Below are 20,303 nucleotides of genomic sequence, written 5' to 3' on the forward strand. Positions count from 1 at the left end.
TCATAATAACCACAGTTAAGCTATTACCAGGCCAGAATGAGAAAACACATATACCCTTTACCTACAGAACTCTGCTATTGCTGCGATTAAGTAAGCATTTAAGTTCACTTAACTTCATAAGTTTATGTAAATACAATATAATTATTTGTTTTTTTGCAATAAAGTTGTCCCTATTCATTGACATTGCCGATATATTCGTGTTTTTCTTTCTAAACATTGTGAGCTTATGATTTTTGGCACATTCGCAATATGTTCCTCCTAGTATATTGTACGGTTTAAACTTTAAATTAAAATATTTGTTGATCGAAACAGATACATCTTGCGGGTGTGACGTGTTGACAGTCACTTTTGACTCTTGCCGCCTTCAAGGGGTAAAGGCAGAGTTGTCTGCTCTTTGTTTATTTACAGGTCCACGTGCGAGCGACATGACTGTTTCTCTACGAACGAATTTCGAACGTGAGCATTATTCGATTCGTTGTGACAATCTATTATTAATATACACTATTCTGTTTTTGTGGTTTCGCACACTATTAGTAAAGATTTGTGCAACAAACAGCACACTTACGATAGGACTACGATATTGACCTGGACCGGTAGACAGTACAAAAAAAGCAGCGCCATCGTCCTCTGCAATTGTTCCGCAATTAATGGTGGGTAACCCCAACAAACACGAAACGACCATAATGAAGAAAAAAATGAGACAGAAACAATCTTCATTGCCGGAAGAACTTCGCCAAGATGATCGTTTCAAGGATGTGATTTCCGATCCGAAGTTCCGGCTGATACCAAAAAAAGAAGCTAAGGTCAAAATTGATCAGAGATTTGGGAGAATGTTTACCGATAAACGCTTTAAAATCAAAGCTACCATGGACAAAAGAGGTCGACCTGTAAGCACGACCAGTGCTGAAGATCTCAAGCGTTACTATCATTTAGATGAGAGTGACAACGGGGATACGGATGACGCTAGTGACGGTAACGAAAACGCGACATGCCTATCGTCAGATAGTGCACCTGTAAAATTGCGGCAGACAGATCAGGTACGACGAGATGAAAAAGTTTGCAAGAAAAGCACAAAATTTAAAACGAAACTAATTGTCAAAAAAAAAAAAACGTCAAAACCAAGCTCCGATTCCGAGGACTCAGAAGGAGAACTTCTGGATTTCGCTCGGGGTGAAGGAAACATCGAAACGTCGGAAGACGATAGCTCAGATTCGTCGGATGATGGAGCGGCGATTCATCGAGCTGAAAAAGAACAGGAAATCGAATGGGATGAATTAGATAAAGATGCACCAAGGAGCGACGATATATCAAGACGTTTAGCTGTCTGTAATATGGACTGGCATAATATCAAAGCGGCTGATCTGTTCGTTTTGATGGAATCATTTGCATTAAATGGCGGTATTGTTAAGGCTGTTACAATTTATCCGTCAGAGTTTGGCAAAGAGAGAATGCTTGAAGAAGCTAAACGAGGTCCAAGACTAAAGGCTAGAAATGAACAGGCTTTAAGAAAATATGAATTTGAACGGTTAAGGTGAGTTTCCAGTTGTTAGTTGACCGGTGCTGTGTTGCGTCGCAGGGAGTAGGTATCATTAAGTACTGAATTCACATTAATAAATCGTTTTTGCAAAATTTTTTTCAGTCAAATTTTCTCCTACAACGGCCATCATTCTGATCTTTTATCTTTGCTCGTATAAATCAGTTATCTACTTTTGCATAATATAAAGTATCCTACGTGAATTATCCATAGCGAGAGTCATATTAATATGTTTTTGCTTTCTTCCGCTTGCTCTCTCTCTCTTGTTTGAATACAGATACTATTATGCTGTTGTGGAGTGTGACAACTCAGATACTGCCAACAACATATACGAAAGCTGTGATGGAATGGAGTATCAGTCATCCGGGGCCAAGCTGGATCTGCGCTTTATTCCAGATGAAATTGTGTTTGACGAAAAAGAAAGAACTGATTTTTGTGATTCTTCACCGCAGGACTATGAACCTGTTGACTTCATCAATTCGGCGTTGATGCTTTCAACGTGTGAGAGCAGTTGGGATGGCGATGATCTCCGGAGACGTAAGGCTTTATCAAAAGCATATTCTAGCGACTCAAAGAACAAGCGACAACGTGCAGCTGGTCTGAAGCCTAACGATATTGACAAAATGGCCGAGTACTTAAAAACCTATATAGCTTCTTCGGATAACGAAGATGCTTCGGACGCTGAGAAAATTGACACAGATCAATATAGAAAATTATTGCAGTTAGGCGACGGTAATAAGGACGATCAACAGTCGGATTCGGACACCGATGATGAGGAGGGTGGTAACAAAGAGATCACGTTCAATCCTGAGCTAAACGCTACCGTTGACCGACGACGAAAAGAAAAAAACGATAGTGAAAAGGTGTCGAAGCCGACACCGTTCCAAGAATACCTTCAACGTAAAAAAGAAAAGAAACGCGAGAAGCGACAGTTGGAGCGCGAAAGAAAGAAACAGGAGAGAGCTTTCTCCGATGACGATTTGCCTGAAGGCGTTGAAGATGATCCATTCTTTGAGATTGGTAGAAATGGCGGCACCAATAAGAGACATAAGGGTGATCAGAATTCTAGTAAAGTTGAAACTAACGAGGTTAACGAGCAGATCGAAGCGAAACGCCGTCAGCAGCTTGAGCTACTGCTTATGGATGAGGAAGATGATGGCAGAAAACACTTCTCACTTAAAAAGATTCTAAAAACTGAGCAAACAACTAACGGGAAAAGCAAGAAAAAAGGCAAAGTTGCAACCGAAGATGATGACAACTTCAAGATAAACTTAGATGATTCTCGGTTTGCAGCAATTTATTCAGATCATCGGTTTAACATCGATCCTACGGATCTTGGCTACAAGAAGACCAAAGCAATGGAGGCGATAATGATTGAAAAGGCAAAACGGCGAAAACTTATCTAAGTGTTTTAAGAACTTAGTTATTATTTGTTGCAGTACAGATTAGTTAAATGCCGAAATGTTGCATTGTCTAACAGTCTATGAGGCCCAGCAAAAATATATTTTCAAGTTTCGGAATCAAGTAGTTAGTAATATATGAACGAAAGTTATTAAACGAGGTAATACAATGGGAATACCTAGAGCATTCTATGTAAAATGAACGCCGTACGGAGCAATGTGAAATTTTTATATATACAGTAGAACTTTTCTCGTCCATGTATCAGTCCGTGTTATTGCTCCTCTACTGACTATGAATAATAAGATTTATAGTTACGGAGAGTGTTATGATAGATCATTTCTTTAATTTATCATGAGTCCATACTTTTAATATTCTTTTCCGTAACCTCAGTGCAGTCTTACGACGTTTTTTTAAATATTTTTTTTCTCAACCGCAGTGCAGCCGTATGACGTTTTTTTTTTAATCAAAAGGTCTCCCTAGTAACACTACAATTAATAATAGGTATTGCTCAAGTTTTTTTCTATCTTTTAGCTCTATGTATTTCTTTGTTTTTCTTCAGTTACATAGTTTGTCGTAAACAAGGTTAGAACAAATATAATGAAATGTATTTACATGTACGTACGGTGACAGTTTATTATTGACGGCTATATATAAACATCACATAAAAGAACGCTAAGCGTCCATGGAGACTTTTTAGCTTTGTTCCTTGCCACAGTTAAGCGTAATTGTTGAAGACCCCTTTCTCTTTTCCATGCGTTACCTCGTATGTAAAATAAAAATTTTATAGTTCAATTCGACGCACGTCCAGCTGTGGCCCAGGTTTCATCTAGAATAACCGTTATCACAATTCAGCTTGCCATCACGTTCATGAATAACCATCATTCTTCCCATGAACTATCATATCGATAACTACCGAAATACAGATTATCCAGTATTTTTGTTGCTTTTCGCAGCGGGGACCATCTATTTATTTGCTCTTTACATTTGAGTTTCAGGTAGGTTTATATATAAAACGTTTTATGTTTGCTGGTATAGTATGTAACCACTGAAGGGGTCTGTAAAGGCCTTATGTAAATCCATGTTTATTCTGAAGATTCGTATATGAATCCCGTGTATGCCATACTTTCCGCCACTAATTTACCACGATGCGTACCCTTTGGCATATAAAACAACTAAAAATCTTGTTTAGGCTGACTCAATCACTTCGTATGTGCCAGAAACGCTAAATCTCTTACTTTTCCAGGCGCGCTTCAACGGCGGCCCAACCTTGATAAGCAGTGGTTCTATCTTATTATTAGCTCTAATTATGAAAAGTAAGATTAATGTTTGTGATTGCTGAAAATCGCAGAAGAATCCTGAAGAATGCCAGCAGTAGAAAACCCGAAAACACAATTAAGCGAATGTCACTTTACAGAGAAATGTGTGAACAAATCACATATAAGTAACACGATAGATAGAAGAAATGTACACTACAGATCCCTTCTATACTCCATTCTCTCTTCGGATGCGAAATAACAACGCTTGCATGCTCAAGTCATTATTTGTTTCTTGCAGAGCAGCGTTTCGAATACCTTGCGGCTGCCGCATCTATTTTTTTAGCGACCATAACGGGTCGAGCTGACTGAGAGGGTCGGCAGGATCTCCACCGCCGGACGCAGCGTCGAAACCACGCGGTTTTTCGAAACTTTCCTTCGTAATTTTGGTTTTAGCCTGCAAATAAAAAAATAGACGAAGTCAAAATAACTGTTACAAACAGCACAACTATATATGTTCTCGCATTTTACGCAAAAAGGGCCAGCATCATGCTTAACCCTTGCATTCACAGAATTTTTTAATTTCACTTTTGGATTTGAATAACAGAATTTTTTGATGGGTCTTTTTTTACATAGACTGGCCTTTCAGATAGCATTAGTTGAATGCGTTCGTTGCTGTCGACTTAAAGTCAAACTACATGTAGTTTGTTATTTAACAATAGTCTACACGGAAAGATGCGTCGATAATACGATAGATGCAAATGCGAGGAACAACGTAATACTTAACCATTGATCAGAACATATAACGTCCTAAATGAATATGCGTGTTATCTATTGCAAACAATTTTTTGATGATTACTAATTTTCGTGTATTTTTTCACGTGCATACAGAATTACAGAAATAAGGCTAGTAGGGAGTGTAAATATCTACTTTTTTTGTGCTTATATATTTGTTTACAGAAAATTACCAATAAAAAAGCTGCTGCAGAAAAGCCAACAAAACGGAATATTTTTTTATAAACGATCAAGTTGCTGAACTTGTATCGTGAAACACTGCTGTTCTGGTGAGTATTAAAAAAATAGCACGAAAGGACTCAAGTCTTGCCTGGAAGCCCTGCATAAGATCCTGAAGAATCCGCTCTTCTGCCGACAATGCTTGGCCTTTTCTTTGTTTTTCGTCCATTTGATCAAGAGTCGTAATTGCAGCAGGCACCGCATGCATAAGGCCGCGTGTCTGTAACGCTGTTTTGATGGACAATAATGCAATCTCTAAACACGTACGCAACTGATCTTGTTCAAGTAGGAGCAGTTTTCGAGCACGTGTTAGTTGTCGAAGAATTGGCATAGCGTCCGAAGGGACGCGACCGACGCGCAGATGGCTGATCCATCTCAAGGCAAATGCCAGAATGCCAGAACGACCACATCCACCACTGAAAGCAAATACTCGATAAAAATTGATGTTTCAAAGGGAACGCAGCATATAGATGCTTTTCTAGATTGAAATGGAACTCCGCAAAATACCTTGTGGTCAAATATTCCATGAATTTGATTTTGTAAGCCATTGTGCGTATCAGTGCAGTACTTACAGGCACTGTATGACTATGGGTGGATTATGACTTCTTCTTTGTTTGACGTGCAAGTCGAGCACATGTTCAGCAAGCCCGATCTGGAATAAGGCTTCACGTGTCCATTGGGTTACGTGCACGAGAATGACATTTCTCGTTAGGCCCTGTAGATTTTTAAGTTTAACCAGATTAAGATATTCTGACAACGCCTCTTTAGTCTAGCACCATTTCATGCTTTTTTCAACCCATAAAAATTAACAAAGCTAAGGATCTATCCAAATGAACTGGCATAAATTATAACTAGGGCTTGTATTATGCAGAATTTTCTATTGCCCCTCTGTTTTTTTTTAGAGCTAGAGAGAAAGACCGGCTAGAGATTTACCTGAGGTCCATTGATGGCCAGCAACCGTTCGGTGAACAGGCCAGCCTCCCTTTCGCTAAAGGAAAGTACCGTCACATTGAATGGTCCGTAGTTCTGTGAAGTGCCCTTTTTTGACGGGAAGAACAGTTGCGACGAAAGCTGGAATATGTGCACGCATTAATGTTAAAGACTGCTTTCTCGTAGACCCTAAATATATGATTGCAACATGTTAAGAGCTCACATGGAGTATGGCGGCTCACGATCAGTTCGACTCATATATAAACAGTGCATATTACACAATCTATCTAATTAGTGTCTCCTTGTCGGCAGTTCTTTTCTAGAATTTACTAACTTGCTTTATTCACACATTTTTTTTTAAATTTTATTCTAAAATGTATAGTATAGTATAGTAAACGTCTAACCTCTTGGAATGATGACAATGAGAGAATGGTTTCTGCACGTTGCTCCCACACCATCGTCCAGAAGTCTTCGAGTGTGGTGGCAAGAGGAGCCTGCGTTATAATGTAATTTGGCTCACTTTCAATAGATGAGGTTACAAGCGATGCGTTAATATAATCGTCTTTTGACGAGGTCAAAACTACCCGATTGTAGTCATCTGTAAAGCGATTATCGGAATCGATCGGAAGTGAGATCGCTGTTGAGAAATGTCCAGTGTTCTACATAATTGCAGTTAATACGTAAAGGATTTGACGTATTTACAAAAATATTTAAATAAAGATGAATAATGAAAACTGAATGTTTAGTTCTCAAGTCCGCACAATAGCGATTGCTCCTTACAAGGCATGATATCGGGGAATCGGTTCTTCATTGAACAGATTCGACCGACTGATATTTTCAGTGTGCGTGCTTCCGCTTCTTGGTTGTCTCGGTACTCTTTCCACCGGGAGTTCAGCTTTAACGCTCTGTAAGGTGTAATTAATTATGGTGATTACTTACTGTTAAATGTATATGTTGAGAACACAGAATGCGATTGATGTAATGCATGTGCACCTTTGCAGTATTTATCAAAAACATACACAAAATAAGCATTAGTAAAAATACATTTTCCAACGTACGTCATATTGTCGAGTTTTTCGTACGTGTTCTTTAGGTCTTGAACAACCTGTGAATTGTTCAGGGGGTCGGCGGACACTGGCCCAGAGGAGGTACTTGTATCCGGTTGGTTTCGACACGTAGTAACCGTAGCAGCTGGTTCTAAACTTCTAGCGCTATTCGCGTCATCTGCTGGAACCTCAGTTGACGGGGGGACTCCCGTACTGTTTAAGTTGTCACAATCCGATTTTGTTATTGATCTCACCTCGGTAGCTCTTGCGATGCCAACCACTCCGTTCGATTTCCTGCTAACATCATCATCAGCGTTACTGGAGACGTCCGATTCCATTTTGCTTTCATTGTTATTCAGGCTGCTCTTCGAGACGATTGTCGGTTGTAGAACACTGGCAAGTACGCCTCCATCTGGAGTGACCGAAAGCTGGGGACTTTCGTCTAACAGATTATTAACCACAGATCGAGCTGTGGCTGGACCCACAGATGAAACTGTGTGTGGGGTATATTGTGTAGTTACTGTCTGCGACGACTGTAACTGCGTACCGTAACTAGCCGGTTGAACGGAACCTAAGGCTAGTTGCTGGTAATAGGCGTCGATTGAAGGTTGATTTTTGTTTGCCTGCTGAGAATTTGCTCCACACATATTAGCTGCTGGCGTCGCAAAGCCGTTGGTGGCGGTTGAAGCCACAGACTGCCCAGCCTGCTGATGAATAACCGAAGAAGCTGTTGATGTTGTCTCTTGACGGTTATTGTACTGTTGATACTGCTGCACGTACTGCTGGTAGTACTGGGGATATTGCTGCCTGCTGTATGCGGTCGATGTAGTCGCTGATGCATTTGAGTACGAAACTGATCCGGTTCCACTCGAAGTATATTTGTTAGGCGATGCAGTGAACGTTACCTGTGAAAGATTTCCGTATCCGCTCCACTGATACGTTGTCTGATACGTCTGGTGGACGGTAGCAGCATCGGTCACCGCTATCGCGCCATTCGCGCCGCTAGCAACGGAGGCTGCAGGCGCCGTATTTGTTGCCGCCGTAATTGCTTCGTTTGTTGTTACAGTTGTCGTCGTTCCGCATGTCGCGCCAAGAGACGAGGCAGCTGCAGCTACATTTGTCTCACAGAGTTGCCCATACGTTGATGCATAGCTGATCTGTTGAGGAGGGTAGGGGGTCGGCACTGTACCGCCTGTGCACGTCGCATAGGATCCGTTATAGGCGCCAGCTAATCCGCCCACTGCAGTAGCTCTCGCAGAGGCGCCAGTGATGGAGACTGCTCTTGGAAGCATTGGTGGTATGACCGACGCTTGGCTAGCGATCGTAGGAACAGAAGATTGTGCCAACACACTTGAGTTACAGTTGACAGACGCGATGGCTGTTGGCTGTGAGGATACTATAGCGGTCGACGCCAGTGTTGGGTATCCTGAATACGAGCCAGCGTAAGCATACTGCTGCGGATATTGGTATCTTGCAGTACAGCTGTAATTCGTGGAGGTAATGGAGGTGTTCACTGAAGTCGTGCCTCTCGTGCCTTGCGCATTCCCGTAATAATTCGCTGAATTCATGGTGCTGCTGATGGCCGACGGTGCTGTGCATGTTGCTGTGGGCACTCCCGAAGTAGCGCTCGACGTCGCAGTATTTTCTGCTACCGTACTGACTATCTGTGGGGTAGCATAGAGATGGGCATATGACCCATAAGAGACGGCATAGTTCGCTGTTCCTCCGTGCATCTGATAGCCTAAGTTGCTTGTGTTATACGCATTATAAAACTGACTCTGCTGTTGAGTGGTGAAGGTCGACGGTTGCTGGATAGTTTGACCCACTGCCCTCGACGTAGTAGGCTGAGGCTGTGATGAAACCATCAGTGTAGTGGGAGGTCGTGCAGCCTGTTCAAGGTGTCCAGCCGGAAGTGGTACATGGTACACACCAGAGTCTTGATACCCAAGAAGAGTAGATGTTGGTCGCATTGTTGCTGATACATTAGTCGCCGGTGTAGAAACTACGTGCGTACACGTAGCCAAAGGTACGTGAGACGTGGCGGAATTCGTCAAATTCTGAGTAGCGGCAGTGCTGCATCCCTGAGGATATGGGTGCGGCTGTTGAATCCCATGGAGAACACTTATTTGGGGAGAGCCATAGGCATTGGTTAACGAAGATAACGTAGTGGCCGGACCTATTGTACTTATGGAAGTAATTCCACTCGAAGCTGCAAGAGAGATACCGGGCGATCCCGGCATGGCTTGAGGGATGTACTCATTGCCACTGTCAGTGCCATTCGTGCCTTGTTGCTTTGCCTTTTTCATCATGGCCAGGTAATCCTTCAGTTTTGGAGCGGCCTGAGTACCACCCGAAAGGTAAGGAGCGACACCCAGCTGACTGGTCGCAATTTGGCCCGCCGTGTATGATGAACTGAGATCAGCATGGCCTATATATGCACCAATGTCAGCAACCTGTTGACCTGGCTGTCCTGTGGCAGAAGCGTTGTTCGAAGTAGCTGTTGCGGCTGCAACTGCTGCGCTTTCTGCTGCCTGACGCATCTTAAGTCTTTCTTCCTGCTCGCGTTCCACTTGTAGAACACTTTTGAGGCGACTAACAAGTTTGCTTACGTTTCCGTGAAAGTTGTCAAAGAAGTCCAGCCCTTTAAGTGTTTGAGCTTCAATCTCATCGAAAGCCTTCGCAGAAGCCCGCAACCCCTCGATGGCTGCGTTCCATGGCTGGCGCGCTTGTTCGAGGTTAAGACGCACTTCAGCTGCATTAGCATTCGCCACAGTGACCGCCTTGAGGATGTTCTCTTGTGCACGAAGATTCTTTTCGAGTACAGCAATAGCCTGCTCGTGCTTAGATAGTGCCTTTTCAAAGACTTCGTTCAGATCTTCTTGAGCGTTAGCGACAATTAACTTCGTAATGTCATCGTTACGGATCGCATCCCGTAAATCGGTGAATAACTTGTTCCTCTGCAACTTCATCTCGTCTATTTTGTCAAGCAACCGTATCATCTCAGTGATCACCTTTATTATGAATAATAGATAAACAATACATGAACGATGTTACTCACATGCAAACTGATGACCGTAGGTAGCAGTATAATTTCGCACTTGTTAACGAGGAATCTCTGGCAACTATTTCTAAGTATTGTTTTTGCTACTGTGTTTAAATCGAGCAGTAGTCTAAAATTATTAGAACGACCTTTGCATCGTCGGTTGTCGCTTCGATGACGAACGGAAGTTTTTGTTGGAGAACGTCGGGAGTGTACTGTAAAAGTGTTAGCTTTTCGTCGTGCGCCTTCAAAGCGTCCTTTAATGTATCGTTACTCCGACTGGAATGTGTATGAATCTCGCGATATTTGTTGAGTTCGGCGCGAAGATCTGCTACAACATTGGATGTCACACCGCCAGGGCGTGCTTCCTTCATCTATAACGAAACATTGTACGCTTATATATATATATATATATATATATATATAAAATATTTTCAGTTTCGTTTTAATCTTCCGTTTTTACTATTGAAAAGTACAATTTACAAAAATCAAATAGCATGGGATTTGTGCCTGTAACTAGAAGAATTGCTCAAAACTGGTTAATGAAGTTAAAAAATGGCACCGAGGTCGATGAGGACCAACCGATGGCATTTTTGAAAAAGCCGACAATTTATTAGTTGGAATGGCATTGCAAGATATGCTTAAGCCCAGAGTTAAGCAGATCTCTTTCCCAAGAAGACGATGGTCTGCGTTTGATGGGACAATAAAGCGCTAAGAAATGCTCGAGAAGAACAGGATGTCCGAGAAAGACCCGTAAATGGCCTACTTGCATTGAGTACGTAAACAGAAGAAGTCCCAGAAAAAAGGCAAGTCCTTTTCTATAACAATACCTGGCCGCACATAACGAAGACTTTGACAGCCACCCTGCAAGAACATGAATCGAAAGTTCTTCTGCAGTCACCACATACTTTAAACTTCGCTCTGACGGATTATAATTTCTTCCGAGCAGTGGCTAGTGAAATTAGTCTACGTTTTACAATAAACAGAGTTTCGGGACCTTGCTGGACTAGTTTTTTTAATATCGTACTTTGAAAATTCTGTCGTGAGAGAACAAGCAAACTGGAGGAACAGAGGGGAATCGTAAGTAGTGACAGTGACTATATACTAATCTTTTGTGGAAAACGCAGTTTTTTTGTTGGATGAAAACTCTAGAATTATTTATATTCCAAATTAACAGTCAAAAAACATTCAAGGGGCTGATCATGAACAATGAACTGTGTGACAAACGCGTCTCCAACTGAGAGGAACGTAATTAAGCATAATCACATTTGTCACCCTTACTAAGAAGCATCGTGTTGAAAGGTTCTTGATACCATGATACAAGCTATGTAAATGCTACACTCTCAGCATATCTAAGCGGTCTCTCTAAAAAACATCACCTCTCGTAACTCTAAGGCTACGAGGAAAAATAATTTGCTTATCTATTTTCCATTAAAACTATTGTGACACTAACTTGATGACAGGCTTTTTTTTGGGATAGCTATGGGATTTAGATGACAAAATATGTTGACGAAAAAAAAAGTTACAATTTTTATGAAAAAACAAAGCGATAATTTATCCTTTCGATTAGACTTATGTAATATATCATTCGTACTTAGATGCATATCTTAGAATGAAACTATTGTTTTATAATAATAACTCGATCACGCTGGAAGACATGTTATTTCGTATACCTGAGCGTCCGCCTCCTGCAGCAATATCGCTATATCCTCGGCCATTTTGTGTAGTCGTGCTAACTGATTATTTAAATCTGAAACAGCCGTTCGTCGCGTGTGAAAACGTGCACAAGACTCGATCACGTCGGGTGGAAGCGATGGCTTGACCTGCAAATAAAAATGATGATAAAACAGAAGTTGTTGTAGGATCGACTAGAGATTTTATTACACCCGCAAATGCATTCTTTCAACAGAACGTATTAGCCCAAACCATAAAAAGTGGATAACACTAACAAGTATGGCTTTGAGCGTATTATGATCCATGCTGAGATTACTTTCATAAGCAGCCAATTCTGCATTTTTGTCTTCCACGTTATCGGAGATCCTTCGCAAAATTTGCGCCTTTTTTTCAGAGTAGATCGAAGACGCTTCATGAGCGCCCATAGGAATTAGTGATGCAAATAGATCAGGTCCAGAAATCTGCAATAAAACATGTTTAAAAGCAGCGTACATTATGTTTGTAAGGTGAGCACACGGTTTTCGGGTTATTACTAAGGTGCGCATGTCTATGCATTTTTAATGTGATTTGCGAATTTAAATTTAATGAAATTTTATGAAACATTTTCATGTTCATTCAGCAACTTTTCGACACTTTAAATGAATATTATTGCGCCAGACCTGGGCCAGAAATAAGTTTGTTTCGGATGATTATTTTTCATTTGTTACAACGTAAAATAAAAGATCGTTACCTCGGGATCACAGGGATCAAATGGGATTCCTTTAACGAGGACAGCACCTTTCACCTCAGGAAGACTTTCGGCCGCTGGCACTTTATCGTGGTACACGAAGTCATTCTCTTTTTCAGCGGCGTTTAGTTTGCCCCCTATGTCCGACATAAGAACAGCATTTACTCTTCCGCGCAAGTCTTGCATTAACTAATTCTTCCCCAAACCGCTATTATTTTTTGAACACCAAAGAACATAAATTTGAGACAATTAGGAAAATGGAAGCTCACCGATGACATCCACTGTGAAAGAAAGCATATCGTCGATGCTGAGGTCTCTGGCTGCATGCAAGGCATCTGTGAGTAGTCGCATAGCGTCTCTGTACCACGCCACCCGAAGCCCGTAGGCTCTTTCCTCTTCTGCGCCCATACCCATATGCAATGCTGCCACCGCCCCATAATACGAAGCCTAAGTGATTACATATCATACAATGATTTCAAGTCAAAAAGGTTTTACAACTAACGCTACTACTGATAGATGATACCGTGGTAATGTGCTTGCTTACTAAATTTCGGGATACGTGAAATCGTCTAGGTTCGAAGCTGAGCACCTGTAACAACGCTTAACAGCACTACTGAACGTAAAATTCTGAACAACTATAACTAACAGATTCTTTTTATATATGTGTATATATCTACCTAGTTAAATAACAGGAAGTGCGAAAAAAAAGGTCTGAGAGATAATCATACTGGAAGCACGCACATATAAGTGGCTGTGATCGACTCACATTCATTTTGCAGATCCGCCTCCACTGGAGATAAATCTTTGACCCGACAATTTGCTTGATGTCAGCCGTTAAATGGTTCATTGCCTTCCCATAGAAGTCCACGATTTGTGCAGCAATCTGAAGTGCAATTATTCCTGGATCTTTAAGTATAAAAAGCTCGCTAAACGAGTATGATCATTGTTCTCACTGTACGTTCTAGATCATTATTTTTATTTATGTACGAATTCTTTGAAATGACACGATGGAAATGAAGTCAAGTTAGAGCTCAAGCTGCTGAAACTGTAGACCCATTTAGAAGTTCGGATCGTCAAAAAAAATATTTTTGATGGTGTTGATCATAACCTTTATATCCTCATAGTACCTTGTACACCATGAGCTCGCGAGGTGCTAAGGGGAACTTCCCTTGAGTAATGTAGATGTTTGGAAAAATTTCGATTTCATTTTATTTAAGTTCAAATTTTAAAAAACAACATTTTCGATTTCAACTACCTTTTTTCAAGAAGATTATGCCTAATTTTTTTTATGTCTATTTACTTTATGTCTAAGAAGTCGCATTAGAACTCGTTCTATTGGATGTATTCACCGTCTACATTCAAATTTCTTAATGAGATACCCGCTTTTAAGGTATTATTTATAATACATTTGTTATTTGTGTCCGGATTATTGCACAATTGTTCAGAAGACTTTTCGGAGGCATAGATATCCGGGTGTGTAGGCTCAATATGCAATGCTATCCAGTAGCTCGGCGGGCCTCCGCAAAATCTCAGTTGTTCTGAGAGAATGCGACTACTGACAATTGGCTGGTTTAACCAGAATATCGAGAGTTCTTTCTTGTTTCACCCTCCTAAAGCCTTTAACAGTAGCTCGTTGTCGGCGACTACCGAATGCACCTGAAATCCTACTGAATTCCAGGTTATCATGCGCGTATTACTTGGAGAAGTGCCTGCAAGCAACGCGTGATGCCAAATGTTCACGTCCCGCCGCCGAACGTTCGCCTGTAGTTCTATTGCACTATAGTGTTTGGACTCTCGTATCAATCCATGGAGTGCTACCTACAAAGTAAAAAGGACATTGCGAAAAGGCAGGCAAATGCTTTGTTCTACAGTACCTTTGCTGAGATAGTAGGCTTTCGGTTGTCGAGCAGAGATTTCTCCAGGATGCATTCCTGCGACTGGCCCAGCATTACAAGCGAATAGAATGTAAGAAGGTCGTGTGACAGGTCGCAACCCTGGAAACAAAAAGCCAGTACAATTTTTTTATGAAATCACTTATCTACGCGATTCACAATGAGGCGAGTCAGATATAGCACAAAAAATATATGTGACATCTATGTTAGGTCAATTTTATACTAATGTGTTAGGGAATTTTAAATTATTATCTGAACCTAAAACAGCAATGATCCTAAAACTTCCCTCCATGATTATACTTTTTATTACAAAACTACATTAAACATGCACCTAAGTAAGAACCAATCCGGTCATACATCCTACTATCAAGTTGTCAACAATTGATTTCCTGAAATTCAATAGAAATAAGCCTTGAACACTGGCTGACCTTTGGTTGAGGGTACGAATCTCGATTGTGCTGAAATGCCCAAGCCGCCATTTGAAAATGAGCGCAAGCACTTTTCATTCCCTCAGCGCCTGTACGATCCTCGAGAGCTCCCAGCTGGGAATGGAGCGCGCCGATATTGTAGAGGATTGAGGACAATTCATATTTCACATCTGCTATATTAAACGCACGACCTATCGAACATGTGTCGCATAGATCAAAAATAAGATTTGTTGGTTAACTTCCTTCTCGAACTGTTATTAATAATAGTCGGCTATACAATTTTCCTGGAAAATATAATTTGTCAATACAACTATAGTTGAAAGTTTTCTTGTTAATGCTTAAAAACAAATAGGGTAAGTTACCTGAATAGAGATCTGTCCACATAAAAGCAACACAAGCAGCCCCGTCGTCTGTCATCGGGAACCGATTTTGTAGCGATCGGAGTTGCGAGTAGTATCGCTTCAGAACGGTTACACCGGCGACGTCCTTCGATGCTGAACATGCCGCCTAAACAGTGCACACGGGACGCCTTGTAATAACTGCGCAGGGTTTAGATCAACCTGACTAAAATTTGAGTTCATTTGCTTAATTGAGCTGGATAATAATGTAGCAAGTTAGCATAGTATGTTTTATCACTTCACCCGAAACCTTTAATATTTGATAGATTCGAGGGAGATTTTAGCGTGTAGCCCGACGGCGCAAGCTGCTTATTTGGATATTTCATTCTGTCGATCGTGTAGAAAAATATACTTGTGACATTACGAATACAACTTTATTACTTTAGAAAAATCAACGATCTCACTCTCAGTGTTCTCATGAGCCCAGAACGAGAGGTCGTCTTTCGAAGCAGGTAAATTATAAAGATGAAATAATTATAATAGCTTTTATGAGAAAAAAAACAGAATATTACAAAAGGAACAAGGCATACCACGCGCAGCTGTTCCATATCGTGAATTGCCTTTGAAAAATTAGAAGGATCTTCATTGTAGAAACCGGCAATGAACTGAAATAAAGAATTGCAAAGTTGTTGGTTAATTCATAACTAACGTCTTTGAAAATTATATTTCTTAAAAACGCAGATCTGCACTGACTGCGAATGAAGCCTGTACATAGAGCTTCGATGGGCTAACGGAATGAATCATTTTAAATGAGCTAATATATTGTACAATTGTACCCATCACATAATTTTTGTTTCCAAGATTTTAGGGATTTTATTGTATGAGTGAAAGCTGGTTTAAAAATACAGGCGAGCCTATTTAAATTGTCACTTTTTGACATTTTCATTTTAAAAATGGTCTTAAACGGAAACAAATGCATGGTTCATAAATATGCAGTTTTTTCAAGCAGGGCATCTTTGACGGACGCGTTTGTCAAACTCAATCGCTAACGCTTTAATCATCGCTTCCGTTCGAAGCCTCAACCGCTCCCATGCCAGTTTTAAAACAAAAAAAAAAAAAGGTTGTTCTAAAATATTGTTTTTTTAACTAGACGGTTTTAAAGTCATATATCTCTGATAATATGAGTCGCGTTACTGTCACGAAAAAGTTGAGATTCGGCAGTAGTTGATGTGTTAAAATTGTTGGAATCAGACTCGGGATGAAGTGTTTTGAAGATGACTGAAATTCCTGTGACAATGAACCATAGTTTGTGATCTTATCACGATAAAGGTACAGATGCTGCCTATGTCCGCGGAAAATATGAGTTGTTTATGGTCAAGGCGTATTACGACAAGAAAGGACCAAAGATGATTTTGTCGCTTTCGTTTTGAAAATGTACATGTGAAGAATGAATTTTGCAAAAATTTGATGAAATATTGCAAAAGCTGAGCAAGACTAACCCGTTACTAGCCGTCACATAAGCTAAACAAGTAGATCACCAAAACATTAAAAAAGAATAAACCGGAACTAGTCAACAGAAAAGGCATCATCTGGTTCGGTTTCTGAACTCTGTTAATACTGTTAGTTTAGTTTCAATAGAGCAATTCAGAAGTCATTTGTCACAGTGTTTCACTTAGAAACCATAAAATTCTACCCTGATATGAATTACGGTGTTAGCGGAAAAGTGGCTGAAGCTGATTGATCATAAACGTACATATTTAGTCTTTAAGAGTCTCGGACAGTTTGAGACCTTACATTGTACATCTGGAAGAGAGTTGGCATAGTGAGACATAGTGTTTGTAAATACGAGTGTATTATAGTATAGTGACATTACATGCAACTCCAGCGCAGTTCAGAAATAATCGTTTTATTAATAAGAGCAGTGTCAAAATGTTTCGAAAGTTACCGTAAAAGTTACTTATACGATATTCCCCTCTTCTTCCGGTTGTGTCGATATCTGACCTTTCTTTTTATATCTATACTGAACCTGTGGATGTTTTTGAAGCTTCTTTTAAGAACTGTGCCAAGCAAATACACCTTGCAAGCATCGGGTAACATTTTTCGAATAATGTAACTTGAGTAGAACGGAAAAGTGAATTTGAGTTGTCAATACGTAAATGAATTTCATCAAATAGGTACGTCACAACGGTACAATTAAAAAAAACTAACCATTTAGAGACGTTAACAAAGCGTCGCAACCAGATGGAGTTTGTTTCTAAATGTATGAAACATATGATGCAAAACGTTACCGTTTAAAAAACGAACAAAGATTTCTTGGTTAGCATTGATCGTACAACGACGTCCTAACTCAACGTTTATTGCAACGATAATAAAAATGAAAGTAACAAAAAAAGCGTAGATTACGCACTATATGGTTACGCTTGCGAATACTGCCGCATTTGAGGAGCAGTAAAAGTACAACCGATATTTATGATTACCCCCCGAAGCGAAAACCTAGTGCATTTCAGATTGGCTAAGTGATACACTATCGGTTGCTAGGTGCACTGCCCACACCCGTGGATGCTTGTAGTGTAGTTGAGTCACGCCGTCTACGTTAAATGCGTTAGAATTATGACGTCAGAGTTCGTCGTCGCAGTGTCGATACCAAAATAAACCTTTTCTGCCTAGTTGTTACGTAACCCTTTGCGGCGTGCCCTGTCAAAGCATCTAGTATTTAGTACTCACTTTCTTCAGTGGATGACTAAACTCGGCCGGTTTGGGGCTATGTTTAAGCTCAAAGCAAAGCATTTGCAGTCGCGGAGCGGCCTCCATCTTCAACTAATGCTCTCGTTGAATTGTCACACTGTCGCCCTCAGCTGCTGCGTGCTGTCAGAGATATCATATAACAAAATGCGACGATTTTATAGTCAACGTTGCGACGATGTGATGTGGAAGATCTATGACGTTCCGGTGGGACGCAGCTTTCTCCGTGATGCCTGGATGTTTGCTTTTATCCACAATAATGTCGACAAACCCACAATTGCCGGTCAATGGAAAATTACCTTTCCCGTAGACATTTAGATGGGACGAAGTGTGTGTTAAGTACATACATTACATAGGGATTCTATTTAACTGCACGGATACGTCACGCACTGAACAGAATAATTCAACAACACTGCTTGGAGATTGCCAGATGTTTACACGCGCTATTTTTTTCGAAGGGTCTTTTTTACAGGGCAGTACATATTTGGCACTGCAGAGTCCGCTTGTCATTGAATGTGTTCACCAGAGTGACAAAAATTCAGTAGCTGTTTTTTTTTTTAGGGGGTTCAAGTGAGAGCTCTGTACAACTGTTGCTAGGGGCAATTTCATGCATGATATGTCGGTGAAGTATTTGCAAGTGGACACTAAGATCCCTTCACCGAACCTGTATGTTGCCTACTGTTATCCCTCAATTAACTATACGATGATCCAATGGCGATACTTCATTCACTCACTACTTAGCCAGTCGAAACGGGACGACGACAGCAGTCGCTTGTGCTGTTCTTTGTCTATCCGTTCCCAATTCTCTTTCACCAATCGGCAACTATTGCTAGGCTTGCTTCCAGCGTTAATATCACATCCACACAGTGGTTGACAGCGACCGAGGCCACATAGGCCGCTTCGCCCAGCTGCCCAGTCACACACAGAAACACTGTACAGGCCGTTTATCTATGCATCGTCGATAGCTGACAACTCTCGGCTGGCTCGCCCGTTAGATAGTGACTGTAGTCTTTCCCAGAACAGCTATAAAAAAGCTTGTGTGTCGATGATAGTACAACTGCCCTCTCCTGAATGGGCGATTGCTGCGGAACCTTCCTGAGTTCTTTGACGGATAATGACTAACTAGCATTTACAAATCGACGCATACATAAGACAGAAACCGGCGCTGAGAAAGGGCTATTGCGCGGATTATTACAGTGAAAGAAATTATGATTAAATGCGAGGCAAAATATCGAGGGGGAGCGCTCTGTTGTTGAAGGCTCGGCTGCCAAACGGTGCTAAATATGGCAGGTTGGCTGAATTAACGAAACGAGACTGCGTACTGAGAAAGTGGTAAGCGTACGTTTAAACCACGGTCCAGCTGAAATAAAAGCGATACAGAGATATAATATCTATACACAGACATTTCAAAACAAAAAAAAAAATGCTCAATGTGTGTGACTTAGCCGGTCACTTATAGAGTAGTCAGATCATTTATTTACGAAGAAAAAAATATAAAGCAATCGGTACGCTATTAAAAATGGAAATCTGATGAGAATTTTTGAAACTATCTAAACATATTTTATAGAGATATTTACATCGTTGAATAACCACTGGATAAGCGTTTGGAAGACTCGGATTGTAGTGAAGGTGCACAGATCAAATACGACACTTTCTGCTTTAGGGCAAACTAAATGATGAAAGAATATTCTTAGGTTCACTAAAATAAATCCAAACGAATTAACGTCAGTTGTGAAATCCTGCTTTAGTAAAATGGCTGACCGGTATAGTGTATTTTCAAAAGAAAAAAAAAAAAAAGACTTGTTAAAACTATTCTCTAGTGAGAAAGATCATATATAATTGTTTCGTCTACCGTAAGTGTATATGGAATAAAATACATCTAATTGCCTTTGTAGTAGTTCCAAGGCAGCTGGATATCTGATTAAAGAAATGATTTTGAGGCATCGTTTATGAAATAACTTTTATTGTACCGAAGCTGAATTTCTAAAAATTGTGCAAACGGAATATTGTGCATCTTGACAGTATCATTTTGCTCTGTGATAAGTGTATCTGCTATCATCTATTCGCTGAGCTTTCGTACTATGTCCTCATCGTAAGTGTTGAGGAGACTCACAAAGGACTGGTGGATGTTTCGTAGGATGTCATCACACCTTATGATTCCCAACGGGTTTTTAAATAGATGCAGTGGATGACCATCACAAGTATTTCACTTTTACATTAAATGTCTTAACTTAAATTCAATCAGTTTAAAAGTAGTCACCAAAAACCTAATGGTAGCTCATGC

The 20,303-nt window shown here is 40.6% G+C and overlaps 2 protein-coding genes across 3 annotated transcripts; one reads left to right on the forward strand and one right to left on the reverse strand.

Annotated features, from left to right (window-relative positions):
* Positions 1 to 78: 78 nt before the first annotated feature.
* Positions 79 to 3,261, forward strand: LOC111265167 (ESF1 homolog). Its single transcript, XM_022841595.2, has 2 exons — positions 79 to 1,531; positions 1,812 to 3,261. Exons 1-2 carry the CDS (start codon positions 648 to 650, stop codon positions 2,938 to 2,940), a joined length of 2,013 nt encoding a protein of 670 aa, XP_022697330.1. The 5' UTR covers positions 79 to 647; the 3' UTR covers positions 2,941 to 3,261.
* A 272-nt stretch (positions 3,262 to 3,533) lies between these two features.
* On the reverse strand, positions 3,534 to 19,001 carry mop (tyrosine-protein phosphatase non-receptor type protein myopic). Of its 2 annotated transcripts, XM_022841593.2 has the most exons (19): positions 18,754 to 18,980; positions 18,002 to 18,263; positions 15,868 to 15,942; positions 15,302 to 15,446; positions 14,940 to 15,130; positions 14,494 to 14,613; positions 13,386 to 13,502; positions 12,889 to 13,066; positions 12,623 to 12,756; positions 12,168 to 12,353; positions 11,892 to 12,041; positions 10,368 to 10,592; positions 7,191 to 10,189; positions 6,913 to 7,037; positions 6,537 to 6,730; positions 6,136 to 6,273; positions 5,775 to 5,917; positions 5,294 to 5,618; positions 3,534 to 4,645 (listed from the first exon to the last, which is right to left on the reverse strand). In XM_022841593.2, the coding sequence occupies exons 2-19, from the start codon at positions 18,086 to 18,088 to the stop codon at positions 4,523 to 4,525; spliced, it is 5,655 nt and encodes a 1,884-aa protein (XP_022697328.1). In that variant the 5' UTR covers positions 18,089 to 18,263; positions 18,754 to 18,980; the 3' UTR covers positions 3,534 to 4,522. The 2 variants fall into 2 exon arrangements, with proteins under 2 accessions (XP_022697328.1, XP_086826499.1); XM_086970373.1 differs by lacking the exon at positions 3,534 to 4,645 and having other exon boundaries at positions 5,481 to 5,618; positions 5,775 to 5,865; positions 18,754 to 19,001.
* Positions 19,002 to 20,303: the final 1,302 nt, after the last annotated feature.

Source organism: Varroa jacobsoni, unplaced genomic scaffold, assembly GCF_002532875.2.
Source record: "Varroa jacobsoni isolate VJ856 unplaced genomic scaffold, vjacob_1.0 scaffold_939, whole genome shotgun sequence".
NCBI classification, from domain to species: domain Eukaryota; kingdom Metazoa; phylum Arthropoda; class Arachnida; order Mesostigmata; family Varroidae; genus Varroa; species Varroa jacobsoni.

Coding starts and splice junctions, on each gene's coding strand:
- mop (XM_022841593.2), bottom strand. CDS start 18,088: ATGGAGGCCGCTCCGCGACTGCAAATGCTTTGCTTTGAGCTTAAACAT. Junction 12,757..12,888: donor TTTCACAGTGGATGTCATCG/GTGAGCTTCCAT, acceptor TGTCGGACATAG/GGGGCAAACTAAACGCCGCT. Junction 12,042..12,167: donor ATACGCTCAAAGCCATACTT/GTTAGTGTTATC, acceptor TTTTATTTGCAG/GTCAAGCCATCGCTTCCACC.
- LOC111265167 (XM_022841595.2), top strand. CDS start 648: ATGGTGGGTAACCCCAACAAACACGAAACGACCATAATGAAGAAAAAA. Junction 1,532..1,811: donor TATGAATTTGAACGGTTAAG/GTGAGTTTCCAG, acceptor GTTTGAATACAG/ATACTATTATGCTGTTGTGG.